The sequence below is a fragment of the Mustela erminea genome, chromosome 21, assembly GCF_009829155.1.
Source record: "Mustela erminea isolate mMusErm1 chromosome 21, mMusErm1.Pri, whole genome shotgun sequence".
Classification (NCBI taxonomy): Eukaryota; Metazoa; Chordata; class Mammalia; order Carnivora; family Mustelidae; genus Mustela; species Mustela erminea.
Window position 1 is genome coordinate 5,371,261 of NC_045634.1, and position 19,187 is coordinate 5,390,447.

Sequence of the window (19,187 nt, forward strand, 5' to 3'; positions counted from 1 at the left end):
CCGAATGGGAGGGTGTCAGTCAGCATCTAGATTCAGGCAGACTGGAAACCAGACACTAAGGCAAATATACCTCTTTTAGGGAAGCACAGAGAAACTGGCATTTGGTCTATTCCTTTGCTGAACCCTGTGGTGATAGCCAGTTAAGAACCATTTCTTTGTTTCCACCCCACCCTGTGAACACAAGTCCCTCTGACCATCAAAGTCGGGCTATTAAGGGATGTATACTCTGAGCAGCAGCCTCTTAAGTTTAGGGCACCAGACATGTGCACAAGCTCCTTTCTTAGAGACACCAAAGACTTCGGGATGAACAGAGGAAGCGCATGAAGATGGCACCTGCTAGCCTCCCCAGCCTCTGAAGAGGATTATAATCAGACTCTAGATGTGTGTTCAATTCAATGTGTGTTTAACTATGACCCTCAGGCCAGAGCTATGAAGATAACTAATAGGCCTCTTTCACAGAAAGATTGGGGATGCATTTCAGTTTCCTATCTTTATACTGTGCCCTGTGCACTGTAGCCAGTCAAGAACTATTTCTCCATTAACTACAGTCCTATAGTACCCACAAAATTAAGCCCCACTGACCATCAGGTGATCCAACAGGTATCCCTTGGGCAGCAACCACAGAAACCGTTGCACCAGATGAGTACACAAGGTCTTTCTGGAAATTCCAGCAACCTACAGTAATGCAGAAGGAAAGCACAAATATGGCACCTAATGGTAATTCATTAGGCCCATAGATGTGTGTTAAATTTCTACTTTCAGAGGAAGACTGGGCATCTCTGTCCACTCCCTGTGTTCTAGGCCCTGTGGGATAGCCTCAGAGTCTGATGAGCCCTTAAAAAAAATTTCCCAATTCCCTATAGCCTGCGGATATTATGATGCAAGCCTTATCAGCTTTCAAATCTAGATGTCTTGTGGGCTTGCCTCTCAGGCACTATCTTATTTATTTATTTTTTATTTCCAGCATAACAGTATTCATTATTTTTGCACCACACCCCGTGCTCCATGCAATCCGTGCCCTCTATAATACCCACCACCTGGTACTATCTTAAAAGTTGGGTTGTTAGACGTAGGATTTAAGCTATTAGTTCCTCAGAGAGAATCTCAGAGTTACAAGTTCCCCCAAGTTCTGAGAGACCATTTATCGTGAGATTGTGTCTCAGTCTCTCCTACCTGTTTCAATATGGGCTTTTTTCTTGTTCATCTGATGTGTAGAAGTAGAGTATTTTTTTTTTTTCTCAGAAAAAACCTTTCTATATGTAGCTTAGTTTTTCTCAGAAAAAAAGTCTTTCCAGATTCAGTGTGTCTATTTCTTGATTTGCATTCCTCTAATGATTAGTATTGACAAAGATTTCTTAATGTGCTTATTGGACACTTGTAGATCTTATCTGGAGAAATGTCTCTCTAAGTCCTTTGCCCATTTTTAATGAGACTTTTTGCTGTTAATATTTATTGTCCCTTATATATTCTGGATATTAAACACTTACTAGGCATGATTTGAAAATATCTTCTCCTATAGGTTGCCTTTTCATTCTGTTCTTTTTTTATTCAAGCATAACCAATATATGGTCTTATATTAGTTTCAGGTGTAGAGTATAATGACTCAACAATTCTATACATTTTTTGGTGCTCATCAAGATAACTGTACTCTTAAACCCTTTTATCTATTTCACCTAGCTACCCACCCACTTTCCTATGGCAGATACCAGTTTGTTCTCTGTTTTTAGAAGTCCATTTTTTTCTCTTTGTTCATTTTTATTTTGTTTCTTAAATTCCACATATTTGTGAAATCATATGTAATTTAACCCTCTCTGACTTATTTAACTTAGCATTTTTCTCTCTAGGTTAATCCATGTTGTGGCAAATGGCAAGATTTCATTCTTTTTGATAGCTTAATAATATTCCATTGTGTATGTATACCACTTCCTCTTTACCCATTCATCTATCAATGGACAGTAAGTAGGGTTGCTTCCATATCTTGGCTATTGTAAATAAAGGTGCAATACACATAGGGGTGCATATATCTTTTTGAACTAGTGTTTTTGTTTTCTTTGGATATATCAAATTGTGAAATTACTAGATCAGATGGCAATTCTTTTTTTTTTTTTTAAGAAAACTTCATACTGTTTTTCACAGCAGTTCCAATTGTGTTCCCACCAACATGGCATAAGGATTCCTTTTTCTCCACATTTTTGCCAACATTTATTGAGACAGAGAGTAGGTGAATGGGGTGGAGGGGCAGAAGGAGAGAATCTTAAGCTGGCTCCACGCCTAGTGCAGAACCCAATGTAGGACTCAATCTCACAACCCTGAGATCATGACCTAAGCCCAAATCATGAGTCAAGTGCTTAACTGACCAAGCCACCTAGGTGCCCTCTTGTCTTTTTTATTTTAGCCATTCTGAGAGGTATGGGGTGCTATCTAACGTGGTTTTGATTTACATTTCCCTGATGATTAGTAATGTTGAGTATCTTTTCATGTGTTAGCCCTCTGTACATCTTCCTTAGATAAATGTCTATTCTAGTCTACTGATCATTTTTAACCAGATTATTTGTTTTATTGCTGTTGAGTTATATAAGTTCATTATATATTTTGGATAGTAACCGTTTATCAGATATATCAGTTGCAAAAGCAAAGCCTTTTTGCTTTGCTGATGGTTTCCTTACTGGTGCAGAAGATTTTTATTTTTTTGTAGTCCTAATAGTTCAATTGTGTTTTTGTTTCCCATTCCAGAGGGCAGATCTAAAAAAATGTTCCTATGGCTGGTGTGAAAAAAATTGCTGCCTATATTTTCTTCCAGGAATTTTATGGCTTCATGTCTGAAATTTAGGTCTTTGAGCCACCTTTAGTTTATCTTTTTCGTATGGTATAAAAAAAAAAATGAAAGACAATTATCATATGATCTCACAGATATGAGGAATTTAAGAAACAAGACAGAGGATTATAGGGGAAGGTAAGGAAAAAATGAAACAAGATGAAACCAGAGAGGAAGACAAACCATAAGAGACTCTTAATCTCAGGAAATGAACTGAGGGTTGCTGGAGGGGATGCAGGATGGAATGGATAAGTTGGCTGGGTGATGGACACTGGGGAGGTTATGTGCTATCGTGAGTGCTGTGAATTGTGTAAGACTGATAAATCACAGACCTGTACCCCTGAAACAAGTAATACATTATATGTAAATTTTTTTAAAAAGATAGTCTCTTCAACAAATGGTATTGGAAAAACTGGAAAACAACACACAAAAGAATTAAACAGGACCACATTCTTACACCATACCAAAAAAAAAAAAAAATTCAAAATGGATTCAAGATGTAAAGGTGAAACATGGAACCATGAAAATCCTAGAGGATAACACAAGCAGTAACCCTCTCTGACACTGGCCCTTAACAACTTCTTCCTAGATATGTCTCCAGAGGCAAAGGAAACAAAAGCAAAAATAAACCATTTGTACTTCATCAAAAGTTTCTTCATAAAAAGTTTCTGCACAGTGAAGGAAGTATTCAACAAAACAAAATAAAATCTTTGGAATGGGTCGATATATTTTCAAATGACCTATGTGCAAAAGGGTAAGTATCCAAAATATATAAAGAACTTATACAACTCAACACAAAAAAATGAATAATCCAATTAAAAATGAGAAGACATGAATAGACTTTTTTCCAAACAAGACATACAGATGGCCAACAGACATATGAAAAGCTACTCAACATGACTCATCAGCAGGAGGTACAATCAAAACTTCAATAAGATAACTCCTCACACCTGTGAGAATGGCTAACACAAGAAACAACAGGTGTTGGCAAGAATGTAGAGAAGGGGGAACACTTTTGCACTGTTGGTAGGAATGCAAAGTGATGCAGCCACTCTCTAAAATAGTATGGAGGTTCCTCAAAAAGGTAGAAATAGGACTACCCTAGGATCCAGCAAATGTACTAGGTATTTACTCAAAGAATACAAAAATACTAATTCAAATGGATACATATCACAATATTTATAGCAACATTATGTACAATAGCCGAATAATGGAAAAAGCCCAAGTGTCCATCAACTGATGAACAGATAAAGAGGAAGTGGTATATATATGTGTATATATATATGTGTATATACATACTCAGCCATGAAAAAGAATGAAATCTTGCCATTTGCAATGACAAGGATGGAGCTCGAGAATATTATGCTAAGGGAAATAAATCAGGGAGAGAAAGACAAATACCATATGATTTCATTCATACACAGAATTTAGAAAACAAAACAAATGAGCATAGGGAAGAAAAGAGAGGGAGAGGCAAACTAAGAAACAGATTCTTAACTATAGAGAACAAACTGATGGTTATCAGAGGGGAGATGGGTAAGGGGGGTTAAATGGATGATGACAGTTGAGGAGTGCACTTATGATGAGCTAGCAGGGCTGAGGGAGGGATAGAGAATCTACTTTTAATAAATAATGAGCTAGAAAGACCAAAAAACAAGGATTTACTTCAAATAATTGAGTTTGAGGGGGTGAGAAAAAGAAAAATTTAGCCATTAGCTGATAATTGTTTTATGGATATGTAAGGTACATAAGGATTAATTATTTTACTTTCTCAACTGTTGTTATGCTTGAAATCTCCCCACAATAAAAACTAGAACAAAACAAAAAAGAAAATTAATATTTAAAATAATGCAGAAAATTCATTAGGGTAAACTGTTTCTAACCTACCTTCCCAAGCCTTTGATCCAACTTCATAACAAAATAAGAACTTTATAAGATAAATCCCATTATTTTAGGTAGTGGTTAAGATTATGGGCTCTGGGGTTCAAACCTGTGGGTTCAAACCAGAAGGACACCACTAGATAGAAGAATCCTGAAATCGTTTAACCTCTAGAAACCTCAATACCTTCATTAGTAAAGAGCTAATAAGCAAAGAAATAAATTTTAGCAAGCCTTTTTTTTAGTGACAAACAGAAAGAGAATATGAGGCCTGAATGAAGCACCTAATAATGTATTAATAGTCACCAAAAGAAGTTCCCTAAATAAGCTATATTATTATCACATATCTCTGCTTTCTAAGAATAGTGAAACATTATTCTTACATGAATAAATATGCAATATCATGAGGCCTTAGAGTTAGATAGAACTTTTTCCATTTTAAAAAACTACGCAATACTTCATCTGCCTCACCAACTGTAGAAATCTTATTTTTATCTGACCACAACTCCAATGATGACAGCACAACAGTAACTTTAAACTGGGCAAACATCTAAAAACAAAAGAGATAAATACATGAAAAATTAATCGTTATTTTATAATAACAAAGAAATTAATGCTTGACAATTCCATACTCAGTTTGTATAGATGGCTTAATTATTCAGAAATGCCAAGTGAAGTTAATAGAAATTAGAATTTCAAAACTAGTATAAATTTTTCTAACAAGTATGAAAAGAAAAATACTTACCGAATTTACAAGGCCAATAATTTCAATGACTTTATTTGTTACTATCATGCTATCAGAGCCCAAGTAATCATACTGAAAAACAAAATTAATTTTAAATTTAAATATAATCTGTTATGTAATATGTTTGAAATATACTCTCCATTTACTCTCAGAACTTTGAGGCTGCTTTGGGGTTAGAATAGTTCAAACTAAGACAGTAACAAATTTTAAAAATGAATATAAACTTGGTCACTCATATATGCTGGTGGAAATGCAAAATCATACAGCCACTCTAAACTTCTAAAGAAGTTTAGCAGCTTCTTTCAAAACAAATAATATATTTACCATATGACCCAGCAATTGCTCTCCTGGGCATTTATTTATATTTTTTAAGATTTATTCAAGAGTGAGAGAACAAGCACAAGTGAAGGGAGGGGCAGAGGAGGAGAATCTTCAACAAGGGGCTCAATCCCACAGCTGATGAGATCTTGACCTGAGCCAAAATCACAAGTGGGATGCCAAACCAACTGAGCTACCCAGGCCTCCCACCCTCCTGGGCATTTAACCTAAAGAAATAAAAACTGATGCTCGAAAAAAAAAAAATTCATAAATGTTCATAACAATTTATTCCTATTAATCCAAAACTAGAAACAACTTCTATGTCCTTCAGTGGTTAACTGGTTAAACAAACTGCGGTACATTCTTAGCATGGAATAATGATCATTAAAAGGAACTGACTAAACTGTTGATAAATGAAACAATTTGGATAAACCTTAAGAAAATTATGCTAAGTGTTAAAAAAAAATCTCCGAAGGATATATACAAGATAACATTTATGCAATATTGCAATATTCCTAAACTCAAGGAATAGAGCACAGATTAGTTACTGCCAGAGGTTAAGTAGGGGAGTAGGGAGAAATGGATGTGACTATTAAGAAAAATATAAGAGTCTTGTAGTGATGGTTTATTTAGTGTCTTGATCGTGACAGTGATTACACAAGCCTAGATATGTGACCCTAGTGCATAAAACCATACACACACACACACACACACACAAAATTAGTGTATATACAACTGCTGAAATCTAAATAAGCTTTGTAGAATGTGCCAATGTCAAATTCCGTATCTATAAATCATCTCTCTGAGGTACAGCACTGCTTGCATGTACCAAAGGACCCTCAAATTAAATATATCTAAAATGAAGCTCATCATTCTTCCTCAAAAATTACCTTTGCAATACTTTAATCAATGGTATTATCATCTATGACCTCCCAAATTTATGATACTACATATCATAAGAGTTCCATAAGAGCAGAACTTTTTCTGTTGTGTTCACAGCTGTATCCTCAATAAGTAGAATGTAATTGGCATCTACACAATGCTCAATAAATTTAAGTGAATGATAAATTAAATCAATTTAAGTCCTTCTAATTCAACCTCAGCAGCAACTTTTAAAATTGCTTTTCTTTTTTCCTATTACTAATACTACTAACTAGTAAATGTTCAGCTTGATTACTGGAATGGTCTCTTAAATGTCTCCAACTATCCTATCAGAAATCCAGCCCCTACCCTATTACAAAAATGATGATCCTAAAATGAAAATATGAACCTGTCACTCCCCTGTTTAAAATCTTTTTAATGACTCTCCATTAACGTTAGAATAAAATCCAAATATCATATTAGTTCTTCAATTTGTCTCTTTCCATTTTTCTTCTTCAACTCTATGTATTAATCATACTAAACTTGCAGGTTGTTTGTTGTTATTGTTGTTTTTAAAGAACCTTCTCTCTTATTTATGTGCCTTTGCAAGGAAAAGTTTTGCACCAAGTCTTCCCTGGCCCCACCCTCACTTCATTATCCAAACTAATCCACAAACCATCCCTTTTCAGGATCTCACACTCCAGGCCATTATTCCCCTGCCCTAATCACCCAAAGAGCCAACCAGAGACAACCCTTACATCCCAGAACCCACTGAAATCATTCAAGCTCGACAACCCTAAACCTGTTTACTTTGCCTCAAGGGTTCTTTCCCACAGAAGTTATAATCCAGTCTCCTGCCCATGTTCTCCACTGGCTCCCTCTGCTTGCTACCTATTTTGTTACTTCCCCATGTGGCTTCTGTAGGATGTGGCATACTATCTCCTTTTGGGAACTTTGAGTAACAAACAATCTCTCCAATAACAATTTTGTCTCCTGATCTGTTGGCCCAATCATACGTGAATAATAATAAAACACATTTTAAAACCCCTACTTGCATGCTTTTATACTACTCCAGGTTATAGGTATGTGTTTCCATGTCTTTCTCCATCATTGGACTGTGTTTTCATACTCCCATATGCTTCCTTCAAGCATAACATTGAATTCACTAGACTACAATGTGGATTTAAAATTTGGGAAGTCAGTGAAGACGGTATCACTACTGTTCTTTATATGCCCAACATCTTTAGTAACATAGATGTCACAGTAGGCTCAATGTTTGCTTTATTAAGAAGATGTAAATATGTATATAAATGTAGAAAATGGACGTTAATCAGCATCATACGGCTGGCTAAACCTGACAATTTGAACAAAAGCTTTTAAAACAACTCTTAAAGTTTGTAACATAATTCTGAAAAAACAATTTTTATAACCCAGAATATTCCCTGGAAATTTAGTGATCATTATTATAAATATCTTAATTTTTTCTTAAATGTTCCATTTGTCCCTTTCCCTATATTCTAATATATCAAATATTTTCATATTCTTCTCTAAATTCTGTCTCTGAATTTCAACTTTGGCTTCCTGACAAGCTCTACAATTCTACAAGTAGAACTGATAATGTGTTTGACTCATATTCTCTGTAGTATTCCAGAGGTGTAACGATCAAATGTTCCTCATCAGAACATAACCTGGAGAGTACATTTTTCCCCATTTTGTGAAATCTCTGAAATATGGAGGACATAAAGCCATAAGAGGTCCTTAAATAGTTTTTGGGAATCAGGGATTTAGAAGTATGTTTGTACCAGGTAAACAATACACTGGACCAGGTGAACCTTAAAAACTGCTCCAAAAAAAAAAAATCTTGATACATTAATGTAAGCAGTTCTCATAGGTATACTCTCATCACTTTTGGGTCAATAAAAACTTTATAGGATAAAACATTCCCTAGGTTACATACTGCTCTTCAAGTGCCCTAAAAACAAATACTAAAAGCTTAAAGATTTTCACTTAAAACAAATATCATCACTGAAAATATTGTAGATAGAGAGAGATATGAAAGATATGAAAAGATAAGAAAATATAAAGATATGAAGCATCAGCCTAAAAATCATTTTGTTATTCAGGATTTTTATTTAGAGATTTCAAATAAAACATTTCTAATAGAAATATGTAATTTTGGGCGCCTGGGTGGCTCAGTGGGTTAAAGCCTCTGCCTTCGGCTCAGGTCATGATCTCAGGGTCCTGGGATGGAGTCCCGCATCAGGCTCTCTGCTCAGCAGGGTGCCTGCTTCCTCCTCTCTCTCTCTCTCTCTGCCTGCCTCTCTGCCTACTTGTGATCTCTCTCTGTCAAATAAATAAATAAAATCTTTAAAAAAAAAAAAAAACATGTAATTTTGAGTATTTCATTTTTCAGTTTACAAATTTTTCCACTGTTCTAAAACATGTAGTAAAAAGATTGTTGGGGGTTTTTTGTTTTGTTTGTTTTGTTTTTACTTTTTTTTTTTTTTTTTAATGTGTTATGTTAGTCACCATAAAATACAAGTTCCTTTCTAGTTGGGAAAATTAGACATTCACAACAAATATTTAAAAACAAAGAAAAAGAAAAATACATACCAAAGCTTTATCCACCACGATATGCATTTCCACATAAAGAGGAATTAAATCTGGAACAGCTGATTCCAACTAGAAAAAAGGAAAAAGGCACTTAAAAGCATATAAAACTTTCATAAATTGTTTACTCTGAACCTTTAAAGTCATTTTTCCACTTCATAGAGGTATAACTGACAAAAATTATATGTATTTAAAATATAAGACTAGTTTTGATATATATACATAGTAAAATAATTGTCATAATCAGGCTAATTAACATATCCACCTCACAGAGTGACCATTTTCGTTTTGTGTGCATGATAAGAACGCCCAAGATCAATACTCAGCAAATTTCAAGTTTACAATACACTATCATTAACTATAGTATACAATACACTATCATTAACTACAGTCATTATACTATATGTTTAATCCCCAAAAGTTACTTATCCTGCATAACTGAAACTCTGTACCATTTGACCAAAATTTCCCCATTTCTCTTTGTCCTCAGCTCCTGGCAACTATCATTTTACTCTTTGCTTCTAGGAGTTTTACTACTTTAAGATTCTACATATAAGTGAAATCATGCTGTATTTGTCTTTCTGTGTGTGGCTTATTTCACTTAGCATTACAGCCTCCAGGTTCATCCATGTTGTCAGAAATGGGAAGATTTCCTTCTTTTTTTTTTTTTTAATTTTTTATTTTTTATAAACATATATTTTTATCCCCAGGGGTACAGGTCTGTGAATCACCAGGTTTACACACTTCACAGCACTCACCAAAGCACATACCCGCCCCAATGTCCATAATCCCACCCCCTTCTCCCAAACCCCCTCCCCCCAGCAACCCTCAGTTTGTTTTGTGAGATTAAGAGTCACTTATGGTTTGTCTCCCTCCCAATCCCATCTTGTTTCATTGATTCTTCTCCTACCCACTTAAAGATTTCCTTCTTTTTGAAGGCTGAATATTCCACTGTATGTATGTATGTATGTATATATGTATGTATGTATGTATGTATGTGTATACACATACGTGCATACATATATACATATATATAATAAATATATATATATTCCCAAGATATACAAGTACAAGTATTTCTTCAAGATACTAATTTCAGGGCGCCTGGGTGGCTCAGTGGGTTAAGCCGCTGCCTTCGGCTCAGGTCATGATCTCAGGGTCCTGGGATCGAGTCCCGCATCGGGCTCTCTGCTCAGCGGGGAGCCTGCTTCCCTCTCTCTCTCTCTGCCTGCCTCTCCATCTACTTGTGATTTCTCTCTGTCAAATAAATAAACAAAATCTTTAAAAAAAAAATTAAAAAAAAAGATACTAATTTCATTTCCTATGGATATATATCCAGAAGTAAAATTTCTGGATGATAGGTAGTTCAATTTTTAACTTTTTGAGGAACCTCCATATGCTTTTCCACAGTGGCTATAACAATTTGCATTCCCACTAAGAGGGCACAAATGTTCCCTTTTCTCTACAGCCTCACCAATAATTGTTATATTTTGTCTTTTTGGTAAAGGCCATCCTAATAGGTGTGAGGTGATATTTAATTGTGGTTTTGATTTGCATTTCCTTGATGATTAGTGTTATTGAACACCTCTTCATACACCTGATGGCCATCTGTATGCCTTCTTTAGAAAAATGTCTATTCGTGTCCTTTGCCATTTTTAAATCTCATTATTTATTTTTGTTATGGAATTTTGTGAGTTTCTTACATATATTACATATATTAACCTCTTATTGAGTATATGAGTGTATGATTTGCAAGAATTTTCTCTCATTCACTAGGTTGCCTTTCCATTTTGTTGAAGAACAAGGGGTTTGAGTTCCACATTAGGTATTCCTGCACTGGGGGCCTACAGTGGAAAGACAAACCCTCATAATATATGGCTTTAAAAATCAGCAGGGTTTAATTTGAGGAGTATTAGAGGGCTACAGTAAACTGAACTGTGCTTTTGAAGAGCCTATGCACATATTCACTCACTCAGAGGCTCAGCACAGAAGCAGCTGTTTGAAAAGTACCTAGAATATAGGTAAAGATTAGTAACTAATTTTAGGGCCAACGTCAGAAGCATAGAGATTTGTAAAAACTTTCTCTGAGAACAGAAAAGCTAGTATGAGCTATTTTTCTCACCCTCCTTCTGCCTAGCTGGCCCAGCGCTGGTGGGTACCAATTCTGACACTTTCCATCTACCTTATTAGCATTGCATACCCCATCCCAGGGTTCCCTTGAGGACTGGCTCTGTCTAACCACCCCTCACACTCTGGCAGGCACTCCTCCAAGGTGGTCCTGTCCTATCATACTCTGCAGGCATACCTGGCCAAAACCAACTGCTCCCAAAGTGGCTACCAACTAAACACACCCAGTAGATACCCTTGGCCAGGACAAGGCCTTCTGAAGCAGATCTTGTCTTATGGGGAGGCCAGGGGGCAGCCTTGCCCACCAATGCAACAGCAAAAGTCGTGATTTGCCTTGAAACCAACCACAACAGGGGCTAGTCCTGCACATAAAACCACACACAGCGGTTGTGGCATAGTCACAATAGAAGGGCACACATATCTCAAATAGGGGACAACCCTGGAATGCCTCATTCTGGTGATGAGGGAAATAGTGCTCTGTGCCTCACAGAACACCCTCTATATAAGGCTATACCTTCAAAATAAGGAGCCATAGCTGATCTACCTAATACACAGACAGAAACAGGCAAAATGAGGAGACAGAGAATATGTTTGAAATGAAAGAACAAGACAAATCTTGAGAAAGAACTAAACAAAATGGAGATAAGCAATCTCTCTGACAGAGTTCAAATTAATAGTCACAAATCTGATAACTAAACTTGGAGAAGACTGGATGAACACGAAGAACTTCAACAAAGAGATATAAAATTCTTAAAATCAACCAGAGGTGAAGAACACAATACCTGAATGAAAAATACACTTGAGAGAATCAACAGCAGAGTAGAGGAGTACAGAAGAATGGATCGGTGATCCAGAAGACAGGGTAACGGAAAGCACTCAAGCTGACCAGCAAAAAGAAAAAAAGAGTTTTAAGAAGGTGGATAATTTAAGGGACTTCTAGGACAACATAAATCATACTAACATTCTTATTATAGGTGTTCCACAAATGGGAGAGAAAAGAAATAAGCAGATACTTACCTGAATATGGAATAGCTGAAAACACCCCTTATCAGAAAAAGGAAATGACATCCAGGTTCTGGAAGGACAGAGAGGACCAAACAAGATGAAGCCAAGAAGATCTACAGCAAGATAATTACTAAAACATCAAAACATAAAGATAAAGAGAGAATCTTAAGAGTAGCAAGAGAAGAGTAACTAGTTACATACAAAGGAACACCCATAAACCCATCAGATGATTTTTCAACAGAAACTTTTCAGGCCAGAAGGGATTGTCATTATATATTCAAAGTGCTGAATGGAAAAAACCTACAAACAAGAATACTCTACCCAGCAGAGCTTTCATTAGAATTGAAGAAGAGTTAAACATTTTCCCAGACAAAGATTAAAGAGAGTCATTACACTAAACCAACCTTATAAGAAATGTCAAAGGGATTTATTTAAGTAGATAATAAAAAAGTCATATCTAGAAGTAAGAAAATTATGAAAGTGAATTCTCACTGGGAAAATAAACATAGAGTGAAGGTAGTGGACCACGCATTTATAAAGTTAGTATGAAGATGAAAAGACAAAAGCAGTAAAATAAACTATATCTACAGTAATTAGTTAAGCAAAAATAAAAGATGAAACTATGAAATCAAATACATAGAACATGGAGGGGGAATAAATATGTAGGTGCTTTTAGAATGTATTCAAAATAAAGAGATCATCAACGTTAAAAAGACGGTTAAAGGGACACCTGGGGAGCTCAGCTGGTTAAGCAGCAGCCTTCGGCTCAGCCCATAATCCCAGGGTCATGGGATTAAGCCTTGCATCAGGCTCTCCACTCAGCAGGGCTTGTGCTTTCCCTCTCTTGCTCTCTCTCCCTCTCTGTCAAATAAATAAAATCTTTTAAAAAAATGAATAAAAAGTAAAAATATGGTGCTATATATATAGGTTGTTGTATATGAACCTCATGGTAATCACAAACCAAAAACCTATAATAGATACTAAATAATATAAGGTTAAAAGAATCCATGCGTAACGGAAAAAAAGTCATCAAATCACACAGGTAGGATAGTAGAAGGAACAAAGAAGAACCAAAAATCAACCAGAAAACAATTAATAAAATGTCAGTCAGTACACATCTACCAGTAATAACCTTAAATGTAAGGGGACTAAATGCTGCAATCAAAAGGTGTAGGATAAGATAGTGGATTTTAAAAAAACAAGACCCATATATGCTGTCCATAAAAGACTAATTTGAGGCCTAAAGATATATATAGACTGAAAGTGAATAGATAGAGAAAGATATTCCATGAAGTAGAAAAAAACTGCAACATTTTCTTATACCATACACAAAAGTAGACTCAAAATGGATGAAACACCTAAATGTGAGACAGGAATCCATTAAAATCCTAGAGTGGAACACAGGCTGCAACTTCTCAGACCTCAGCCACAGCAACTTCTCACCAAACACCTCTCCAAAGGCAAGAAAAATAAAAGCAAAGACATACTATTGTGATTTCATCAAGATAAAAAGCTTCTGCACCCAAAGGAAACAGTCAACAAAGCTAAAATGCAGCCTACAGATAGAAAGAAGATATTTGCAAATGTCTTAGCAGATAAAATCTGTAAAGAACTTATCCAACTCAAAACCCAAAGAATAAAAATCCAGTGAAGAAATGGGCAGAAGACATGAACAAATACTTCTCCAAAGAAGACATACAAATGGCCAACGGACATATGAAACAATGTTCAACATCACTTGGCATCAGGGCAATACAAATCAAAACCACAATAAGATACCACTTCACACTTGTCAGAGTGGCTAAAATGAACATCTCAGGAAACAAGAGATGTTGATGAGCATGCCAAGAATGGGAACCTTCTTAGTGTTGGTGGGAATGCAAACTGGTATGGAGGTTCCTCAATAAGTTAAAAAGAGACAACCCTATGACCCAGCAATTGCATCCAAAGGATAAAAACATACTGATTCAAAGGGGCACACACACCCCAATGTTTACAGCAGCAATGTCCACAACAGCCAAACCATGGAAAGAGCCCAGATTTACATCAACAGATGAATGGATAAGAAGATGTGGTGTGTGTATACACACACACACACACACACACACACACAAATGGAACACTACTCAGCCATCAAAAGAATGAAATCTTGCCATTTGCAATGACATGGATGGAACTAGAGAGTATTATACTAAGCAAAATAAGTCAGTAAGAGAAAAACAAATACCATATGACCTCAGTCATATGTGGGGAATTTAAGAAATAAAACAGAGGAACATAGGGGAAGGGAAGGAAACACAAACTAAGATAAAAATAGAGAAGAAGGCAAACCATAAAATACTCTTAACTATAAACAGAGGGTTTCTGAGGTGAGATGGGTGGGGGGAAGGGGTAATTGGGTGATGGGCATTAAGAGGATGGCACTTGATGAAATGAGCACTGGGTGTTATATGCAACTGAGGAGTCACTAAATTCCACCCAAGTAACTAATTTTTTAAAAATCCTTCTGAATCAAAAGAAGATATGCTGAGCTTTAGATGAAGAAAGAATAAAATCTGACTATAGCTGGGAAAAAAAACTGGCATTTAAATAACTTCCAGGAATACAGACATAAAAGCAGGAATTCAGTTTATTACACTTATGTTGAATATACACTAATTTTTAGAAAGTTATAAGTATGTAACAAAATAAGAATCAGAATAAAAATTTATCATAAAAAAGTAGATGATTAACTGATGCAAAAGACGATATATGGTTCAAAGGAAATGGTAACATTAAGAAAAGATAAGGATGTTCTGAAGGAAAGAATTATTTGTTACAGTTACATGTATGTTCATATAATTTTCTTATAAATAAATCAAGTAAGGACAATAATTGCCCCAAAAATAGTAATAAAACATACACAAACTCACCTTTTCACTTACAAAAATGTTATAGTCCCCTGGGTTTTGTTCTGTGCCTTGGTTATCTTCACTAAGATCTTCAAATTCACTATTTCCGCTCTTTAATTTATAAAGAAGATGTTGAAATTCAACTGCAGATTCCAGAGGCTCGATTCCATAAGAAACATTTTCAAATTGCAGTATTCCTCTGTAAAATTAAGACTAAAATTGTAAGTGTTTTTAATCAAATCTCTATTATAAAACTCTGACAGAATCCAAAAGGAGGAGGAGGAAGTGGAGGATAAAGAACATTTTTGAGCTCTGCATTTTGACCCTAACTCTTGACATTATGGAGATAATTCTGAAGAGACAAAAGATCTCCTGCAATCCACAAAATCAGTGGATTTTTTATTTTTTCCATTTGATTCTCTCTATAGATATAAAGGCAGCAGAAATTATATAATCAGTTGTGAGATGTATAAGTATATAGCATTACTGTGATTAAGGAATTTCTTCTTCTCCAAGTCAGTGAAATGAAAGCAATAGTAAATAGAAATCTAAAATCAAAAGCTTCTGCACAGCAAAGGAAACAGTCAAGAAAACAAAGAGGTAACCCATGGAATGGGAGAAGATATTTGCAAATGACAGTACAGACAAAAGGTTGATATCCAGGATCTATAATGAACTCCTCAAACTCAACACACACAAAACAGACAGTCATATCAAAAAATGGGCAGAAGATATGGACAGACACTTCTCCAATAAAGACATACAAATGGCTATCAGACATATGAAAAAATGTTCATCATCACTAGCCATCAGGGAGATTCAAATTAAAACTACATTGAGATATCACCTTACACCAGTTAGAATAGCCAAAATTAGCAAGACAGGGAACAACATGTGTTGGAGGGGATGTGGAGAAAGGGGGACCCTCTTACACAGTTGGTGGGAATGCAAGTTGGTGCAGCCTCTTTGGAGAACAGTGTGGAGATTCCTCAAGAAATTAAAAATAGAGCTTCCCTATAACCCTGCCATTGCACTCATGGGTATTTACCCCAAAGATACAGATGTAGTGAAAAAAAGGGCCATCTGTACTCCAATGTTTATAGCGGCAATGGCCACGGTCGCCAAACTGTGGAAAGAACCAAGATGCCCTTCAACGGATGAATGGATAAGGAAGATGTGGTCTGTATACACTATGGAGTATTATGCCTCCATCAGAAAGGACGAATACCCAACTTTTGTAGCAACATGGACGGGACTGGAAGAGATTATGCTGAGTGAAATAAGTCAAGCAGAGAGAGTCAATTATCGTATGGTTTCACTTATTTGTGGAGCATAACAAAAAGCATGGAGGACATGGGGAGTTAGAGAGAAGGGGGTTGGGATAAATTGGAAGGGGAGGTGAATCATGAGAGACTATGGACTCTGAAAAACAATCTGAGGGGTCTGAAGTGGCGGGGGGTGGGAGGTCGGGGTACCAAGTGGTGGGTATTATAGAGGGCACAGATTGCATGGAGTACTGGGTGTGGTGAAAAAATAATGATACTGTTATGCTGAAAATAAATAAATGAAAAAAATAAAATTAAAAAAAAAAGAAATCTTAATGAATTTCTCTCTGGTTGGCACTGCTTTTAAAAAATGATTAATGGGTAAGGAAGATGTGGTCCATATATACAATGGAATGAATAGATTCAGAATGGAATAGAATGAATAGAATTCAGAAAGGATGAATACTCAGGCTTCGCATCAACATGGATGGGACTGGGGAGATTATGCTAAGTAAAATAAGTCACGCAGAGAAAATAAGTTACCATATGGTTTCCCTTATTTGTGGAACATAAGGAATAGCATGGAGGATATTAGGAAAAGGAAGGGAAAAATGAAGGGGGGGGATCTCGGAAGGGTAGATGAATCATAAAAGACTATGGACTCTGAGAAACAAAATAAGGGTTTTAGAGGGAAGGAGGTGTGGGGATACCTTAGCCCAGTGATGGGTATTAAGGAGGACACAGATTGCATGGAGCATGGGGTATTATACACAAACAATGAATCGTGGAACACTACATCAAAAACTAATGATGTGGGGTGCCTGGGTGGCTCAGTGGGTTAAAGCCTCTGCCTTTGGCTCAGGTCGTGATCCCAGTATCCTGGGATCGAGCCCCGCATCGGGCTCTCTGCTCAGAGGGGAGCCTGCTTCCTCTTCTCTCTCTGCCTGCCTCTCTGCCTGCTTGTGATCTCTGTCTGTCAAATAAATAAATAAAATCTTAAAAAAAAAAAAAAAAGGAACAACTAATGATGTACTGTATGGTGACTAACATAACGCAATTTAAAAAAAAAGAAAAATGAGGGCGCCTGGGTGGCTCAGTGGGTTAAAGCCTCTGCCTTTGGCTCAGGCCATTATCCTAGGGTCCTGGGATCGAGCCCCACATCCAGCTCTCTGCTGAGCAGGGAGCCTACTTCCCACGCCACCCCACCCCCACCCCACCCCGCCGCCTGCCTCTCTACCTACTTGTGATCTCGGTCTGCCAAACAAATAAATAAATTATTTTTTAAAAAAGAGAAAGAAAGAAAAAGAAAAATGATCATATTGCCTATATAACAAAAGTATATGTAATAAGTTGTTTTATTTATAAAAACAAAAATTTAGCATTAATTATGAAAAGGCATTATTAACCTTTTTTATGCATATAGTCTGAATAAGAAATTAAAAGCAAGATTTTAAAGAGTAAACAACTTTTATAACTATTCTCTGGCCCTGGCTCTGGTTCAAGTGGCTATTTCCCAAAAACCATAGGGTTCCACATAACAAGCAAAAGGAACAGTTATTTGTTTGTTAACATAAGGATCCTATTTTATAAAAATGAAGATGAAGAATTTCCTGACAGAATGGAAAACTCTAGGCACTAAGGAAGAAACCCTTTTAATTGTTAACATTTAAGATATTATTAGATAAATAATTAGATAAATAAGATATTAGTAGAAAAATATGAATACTATATTAGTAATTATTTGCTTATATAGAATTTGCCTCCTCTTCCTGAAGGTGATTTTCCTTGAGAAAAAGTATGCCTTGTTTGTTTTTGCTTATTTTTATATCTCCAAACACTAAGTCAGTAGGTGACACATGGTAGGTACCAAATATACCCATTTGCTGAAAAAATAAGCATCCTAAACACCTCCTCCAACTTGCTATAGTCATTTGCATTCAGTTGTCATTCCTGTAGCTAAGAAAAACAAGATACAGAGAAAGGAGAAGAGGAAATCTAAACCTTTAAAGAGGTTAAAAATGTCTCTAATCTCGCTAATTTTAGCAAGACAGGAAACAACATGTGTTGGAGGGGATGTGGAGAAAGGGGAACCCTCTTACACTGTTGGTGGGAATGCAAGTTGGTGCAGCCACTTTGGAGAACAGTGTGGAGATTCCTCAAGAAATTAAAAATAGAGCTTCCCTATGACCCTGTAATTGCACTACTGGGTATTTACCCCAAAGATACAGATGTAATGAAAAGAAGGGCCATCTCTACTCCAATGTTTATAGCAGCAATGGCCATGGTCACCAAACTGTGGAAAGAACCAAGATGCCCTTCAGCGGACGAATGGATAAGGAAGATGTGGTCCATATACACTATGGAGTATTATGCCTCCATCAGAAAGGATGAATACCCAACTTTTGTTGCAACAGGGACGGGACTGCAAGAGATTATGCTGAGTGAAATAAGTCAAGCAGAGAGAGTCAATTATCATATGGTTTCACTTATTTGTGGAGCATAACAAATAACATGGAGGACAAGGGGAGATGGAGAGGAGAAGGGAGTTGAGGGAAATTGGAAGGGGAGATGAACCATGAGAGACTATGGACTCTGAAAAATGATCTGAGGGTTCTGAAGGGGCAGGGGGTGGGAGGTTGGGGGAACCAGGTGGTGGGTACTGGAGAGGGCAC

At 36.4% G+C, this 19,187-nt stretch overlaps 1 protein-coding gene across 11 annotated transcripts in view; it reads right to left on the bottom strand.

Annotated features, from left to right (window-relative positions):
- Positions 1-19,187, bottom strand: part of LOC116581844 (disintegrin and metalloproteinase domain-containing protein 32-like) — a 195,478-nt gene that overhangs the window by 126,565 nt on the left and 49,726 nt on the right. For all 11 annotated transcript variants that reach the window (XR_004282259.1, XR_004282260.1, XM_032329135.1 and 8 more), the window contains 4 exons: positions 15,272-15,449; positions 9,231-9,299; positions 5,439-5,510; positions 5,077-5,243 (listed from right to left, as the gene is read on the bottom strand). Coding sequence is in view for 9 of the 11 variants with exons in the window: in XM_032329135.1 (XP_032185026.1) it covers positions 5,077-5,243; positions 5,439-5,510; positions 9,231-9,299; positions 15,272-15,449 (486 nt within the window). In the remaining 2 variants the exon portion in view is untranslated. The remainder of the gene's footprint in view (positions 1-5,076; positions 5,244-5,438; positions 5,511-9,230; positions 9,300-15,271; positions 15,450-19,187) is intronic.